The 6,049-nt window shown below is 30.7% G+C and overlaps 1 protein-coding gene across 1 annotated transcript; it reads left to right on the top strand.

The window, feature by feature from the left end:
• The first annotated feature begins 3,333 nt into the window (after positions 1-3,333).
• On the top strand, positions 3,334-5,792 carry LOC128127293 (uncharacterized). The gene is made up of 5 exons (XM_052765746.1): positions 3,334-4,285; positions 5,215-5,312; positions 5,440-5,502; positions 5,588-5,653; positions 5,739-5,792. The coding sequence occupies exons 1-5, from the start codon at positions 3,334-3,336 to the stop codon at positions 5,790-5,792; spliced, it is 1,233 nt and encodes a 410-aa protein (XP_052621706.1).
• Positions 5,793-6,049: the final 257 nt, after the last annotated feature.

Consider the following 6,049-nt stretch of genomic DNA (forward strand, 5'->3'; position numbering starts at 1 on the left):
AAATAATTTGTGATTCTTTGATTTATATATGATGATATATGTTGCTATGTTATTGCAGTTGTTATTCACTAAGCTTTGTAGATTACATTGTTTTATTGATGTTTGTGTTGCAGGTTAGTTAAATATAGCATCTGGATTGCATCATGAACTTAATGCCAGTACGATTCCTGGTGCACCAAAATATTTTATAAAGTTTTAAGTGAAATTTTTTGAGGTGTACCTAGTATGGAAATCTAGGCGTTACAACCATCATCAACATTTTAGTGTTGATTGAGTCGAGTTTGAATATGAAATCGGAGTTAATAAAAGATTTTGAACACTCAATCTGAATATAATCTGGTTGGCTCAATATATTGCTTTAAGAGAATACAAGAGGTTATACAATGAGTACAATGAGTGTGCAAAATTTCTTAACCTCTAAGATATGTATCCATCCCATATTTATAGGGATAAAGAAAGAAAAAAAAATATAAGGGACTCGACACTATAGAATCGAAACTAAAAATCCCCTTAATAAAAATTTACAAACATACATTCGACATCTCACAAAAACATTCGACCCCAACATTCTCCCCCTTTGTGAGAAATGTCGAATCTAAGTCAATAGCATTTGTCCTACTTGACGAATCACTCTTCTGATCTCAGAATACCAGTTCATACTCTTCTTGATCTCAACCTTGTCACTTTCGTTGTTATTCTTAAAACTATTCATACAAACAATTAAATTTGTATAATGAGCAGTTGTATGTCTTTCTACATCACAGGCTTAGAACCTGAACTTCGTGTTTTTTTCTTTCTTGTTCTTCCCAACAAAAACTATTCCCAGAGGCTTGAAGAAAATTTCAACATCAACATAAGGCTTCAAATCTGATTTGCTCTTTAATGAAGATTGAGGTACCGTAATTTCCTTCCTAATTGCCAAAGCTAACTCAACGTTAGTCAATGCAAGATTTTCATTGTAGTTATCTATGAATAACTTGATGTGAGCAAATCCAATCAAGAAATCTTCTTTGCTTGTTAGCTGAAGCATCAAAAAATTAGTACCCTTCAAGATTCTAGCAACACAAATCAAGTTGAAGGTTCATTAAGGGAAAGTCTACAGCTGAAAAATTGAATGCCACATTATTCGTACAATTTTGACCAAAGACCATATCTCTTCTTCTTTCTTTGCTAGCACAACATGAAATCGAAATTTCATTCTTTTAAATTCTTCTTTACCAAACTTCTCAACAATTTGATATTGGGAAGATAAGAACATCATCTTGTTAATCGGAAAATCTAACTGATCAAAATCAGTGTTCTTAGTGGAAAAACTCTTTTTTGGTACTTCTTCAAAATCGTGCATTTCTTCAGTCACAACTGTTGCTTCGCTATACTTGTAGCATTAATATTTAGTAGGATCTCCTTTTTTTCATACTAGGAGGATCGTTTGCTCTTTGACGAAGAATGCTCTGAATTTGTCTTTGTTTCTCAATCTCTGCTTCAATTGTAGCTTTCTTCTCATCCTTTGTAAGCTCAATGCTTATGCCTTTTCCCTTGCTTTTATCAGCTTCTGATGTTTATGGTGGATGTGGTTTCGAAGATGAAATTGAACCTCCACCAACAGATCCAATCGCAATGCCCTTGGTTATTGATTTTGTTGTTGTTGTTGTTGTTGTTGTTGTTGATGTTGATTTTATCGCGGATGTTTTTGGTAATGAAGATGGAATTTGAGTAGTCAAAATCTTTCCAACTACTTTCGCATCTTCATCAGTTTTACCAGAACCACTACCTCTTGTACTAACCTTTGAACTTTCCCCAATGCCAACACTAATACCTTCTCCACCTTGCACCCATGTGTGAACAGGTGGGGAATCAGTTGGCATTAAGTTGATTACCTTCGCTAGAGGTGCAAGCTCCTTTTGAATGGTAGACTCCAACATTTTAAACATCTCATACAGAAGCTCTGTAGAAACCAATAAAGATGAAGCAAATCTAGACTTCAAGACTAAACCTTTCAACTCAACCAGTAGTTTATCAACATTACCAAAACTTTTAACTTCTTCTTCTGCCATCTTGTCAACTATCGGAAGTAGAGAACTATACCATTCATAATTTGAGGTACAACATCAACAATAATATCCACCTTCTTGAGAAGAGAGGAATAAGTGTGATCTAATGTTGTAATCTCTTTCGCCATATCAGCACGAAGTTCCTCAATTTTGGAGTTGACATCTTCTCAAACCTTTTTGACATCTTGAACAAACAATACATGCCTTTCCCGTGCAACAACTTTCAAATCTTATACCTCTACATTAAATGAAGAAGACTGTGCATTCACCCTATTTTCATTGTTCTGATCAACCAAGTCAGTTGCATCACGAACTCTATGCTCTTGAGCCTTGAGCATAACATCAACTTCGATACCAGACACATAATGCTTACCCTCAGGGCCGACCTTATTGTTTTATGTGTTAAGATAGGGCTTAGGGCCCCAAATTGATAGGGGACCCGTTTAATTTCAATCCAATGTCCACAGTCCGAGTATCCAAAAAAATACGCTGCATCAATTCTTCAAGCAATCAAGTCGATCGACTGACGACTCAGTACACATGACGATTAAACTTCCTTCTTTTTCTCCCTTCTCCAATTGGAAATCGATTCAAGGCTTCAAGCGACAAGTGTTTTCACTCTTCAGTTCTTCTTGCAATCTTGCTTCTTCAATCTCGCCTTCTCGGTTTCTCTTGATGATCGGTTGGCGGCTGCCGACTGCTATTCTTCTCATCTGCTGTCACGGACTCAGCGATAATATGCATGATCAATTTTCAGTTTTGATTTTTCGATTATCTCTAATTATCTAATTGGGGTTAATAGCCAATTAATTAGGGTTAATCTTGTGACAATGGACATTAGTCACATTACACAACCACAAAATTTTCAAGTTTCAAGTTTCAATGAACTGTCTGTTAAACTGTTGAAGAACCGATACATAGAATTTACCGAGTCAGTCTTGTAGGATCAGAAGATCAATAGTTATTAATCCAGTAATCCACTTGATTGCAGTCAGGAATGTTGACAACTTGACATTGGCAGACTACATATGAATGTTTTTTTTTTCTTTTTAAATAATAAATCAACTTTATTTGCAATCTAATCTAATGAATGGTTTTTTTTTTGTTTCCATTGTCCATTGATTCCATTGTTCACTGATTCCAGATTGGCTGATTCCACTGTTCACTGATTCTAGATTGACAGATTCCATCGTTTTTGAGCTTTCCATTATCTCAGGGGTGGTATAATCCTAATCCATATCTTATAAACTTATAGTTAGTATTAATCAAATAATTAATAATCATGTCAAAGAGAAAATACGAATTCGGTGCTTCAAAAAGGAAACGGAAAATGCAAGAAGAAGCTTTTATAGATAAACAAAAAGGGTCGTTTTTAAAATATTTAACTACAAACAAAAACATTGATAATGAACAACAACAAACTAATGTTGATAATGAACAAGAACAAGCTAATGTTAATAATAATTATCATGAACCAACTAATATTGAAAATGATAATGAACCGACTAATATTGAAAATGATAATGAAAAGACTAATGTTGAAATTGATAACGAACTAACTAATAGTGAAAATAATAACGAACAAAGTAATACTGAATTTGATAACGAACAAACTAATAGTGAAAATGATAATGAACAAACTAATATTGAAATTGATAACGAACAAACTAATTGTGAAGATGATAACGCACCTTTAAACATATATGATCCAAGTAGATGGAATAATATTAGTACTAATTTAAGAGATTTAATTGTAGAAAAAGGTCCTATTAAGATTTATGATTTTAAATTTCCAAAACATCAACATTTAAGAAGCTTTAGTACATCTCTTTATATGCAAAAAATACCAAATGGAGAAAAATACGAACGAACATGGTTGGTTTATTCCATAGATGTAGGTAGAGTTTTTTATTTTTGTTGTAAATTATTTAATGTGAATACATCTATATGTTCGTTAGCACATAAAGGTAATAATGATTGGAACAATATTTCTAGTATATTAAAAAGACACGAAGCAAGTAACAAACACATTCTTAATATGAGGTCATGGATTGACTTAGAAACTAGATTAGCAAATAATAAAACAATTGACAAGCAAATCAAAGAACAAATAAATAAAGAAAATGACCATTGGAAAAATGTGTTAATACGAATCATTGTTGTAGTAAAAACTTTAGGAAAAAAGAATTTAGCATTTCGTGGAACAAATGAAAAGATTTATGAAGAAAATAATGGTAATTTTTTTAACTATAATTGAAATAATTGCGGAATTTGATCTTATTATACAAGAACATATTAGGAGAATTAATGACAAAGAAATTCATAATCATTATCTTGGACACAATATGCAAAATGAACTTATTAGTTTATTAGGAGAAGAAGTTAAATGTAAAATTATTAAAAAAGTAAAAGAGGCTAATTACTTTTCAATAATACTTGATTGTACTCCCGATCGATACAAGTCATAAGGAACAAATGTCAATTATTTTATGATGTTTAGATCTTTCAACAACTCCAATTGAAAATAAGGAGTACTTTCTAGGATTTTTATTTGTAGATAATACAACCGCTAAAGGCTTATATGATGTTATAGTTAATGAAATTAAAAATATAGGAGTAGATATAAATAATGTTAGGGGTCAATGTTATGACAATGGATCAAATATGAAAGGAAAACATCAAGGTGTATAGAAACGATTGTTAGATATTAACCCTAGAGCATTCTACACTCCGTGTGGTTGTCAGAGTTTAAATTTAGTAATTTGTGATATGGCTAATTCGTGTGATAAAGCTAGTGAATTTTTTGGCGTTATACAACAAATATATTCGATATTTGATTCATCAACTCAAAGGTGGAAAATATTACAAGATAATATATCAAACCTAACACTTAAATCATTATCACAAACTCGTTGGGAAAGTAGGGTAGAAAGTTTAAAAGCAATTAGATTTCAAGCACCACAATTAAGAAAATCACTTTTACAATTATCCAAAAATTGTGGAGATCCAAAAATTAAAAGTGAAGCTAAATGTTTAGCTACATATGAACTTGAAAACTATGAATATTTACTAGGAATGATTATTTTGTATGATGTTTTGTTTGCTATTAATACTGTTAGTAAAAGTTTGCAATCAAATGATATGTGAATCAATGATGCTATAGATCAACTAAATGGACTTTTGTGTTTCTTTGAAGAATATAGAGAAAACGAATTTGAAAAGGCTTTAGATTATGCAAAAGAATTGGCTTTAGAAATGAATGTAAAACCTAAATTTCGTGAAAAACCTATCATTCAAAGAAATAGACGATATGATGAAAATGTTGCTAATGAAACTATTAAAACTCCTCTTCAATTATTTAAAACTGATTACTTTTTATATGTATTAGATAAAGACAGTACTTCACTTCAAATTAGATTTGAGCAATTTAACAAGTTCAAAAATATTTTTGGTTTTCTATTTAGTATAAAAAATTAAAATCATTTGATGAAAATACTTTAAAAGAACATTGTTTAAATCTTGAAAAATCTTTAAAGCATGATAATAGCTTAGATATTAGTGGTTTAGATTTATTTCATGAACTAAAACTTTTAAGACGTATTGTACATTTAGAACGTGATACAATTATAATATACTTAATTACATTAAAAAGTTTAATTCTTTTCCAAATGCATATGTTTCCTATAGGATTATGTTAACTATTCCTGTAACCGTTGCCTCTGCAGAAAGAAGTTTTTCTAAATTAAAACTATTAAAAAATTATTTAAGATCTACAATGTCACAAGAAAGATTAAATGGATTAGCTATTTTGTCAATTGAAAAACATTTAGTAAAAGAAATTGATTATGAAAATTTTATTAAAGAATTTGCATTTAAAAAAGCTAGAAAAATTAACTTTATGTCATAAAATATATTAAAAAAAACATATACATAAAAAAAAAATTAACTCCGCCATTTGTAAACTTTTTAGTTTATTATTGCCGGTCTCAAGACCGGAT

Source organism: Lactuca sativa, chromosome 7 (genome assembly GCF_002870075.4).
Source record: "Lactuca sativa cultivar Salinas chromosome 7, Lsat_Salinas_v11, whole genome shotgun sequence".
NCBI classification, from domain to species: Eukaryota; Viridiplantae; Streptophyta; class Magnoliopsida; order Asterales; family Asteraceae; genus Lactuca; species Lactuca sativa.

Coding starts and splice junctions, on each gene's coding strand:
- LOC128127293 (XM_052765746.1), top strand. CDS start 3,334: ATGTCAAAGAGAAAATACGAATTCGGTGCTTCAAAAAGGAAACGGAAA. Junction 5,313..5,439: donor AATTGGCTTTAGAAATGAAT/GTAAAACCTAAA, acceptor TATATGTATTAG/ATAAAGACAGTACTTCACTT. Junction 5,503..5,587: donor CAAGTTCAAAAATATTTTTG/GTTTTCTATTTA, acceptor AAATCTTTAAAG/CATGATAATAGCTTAGATAT.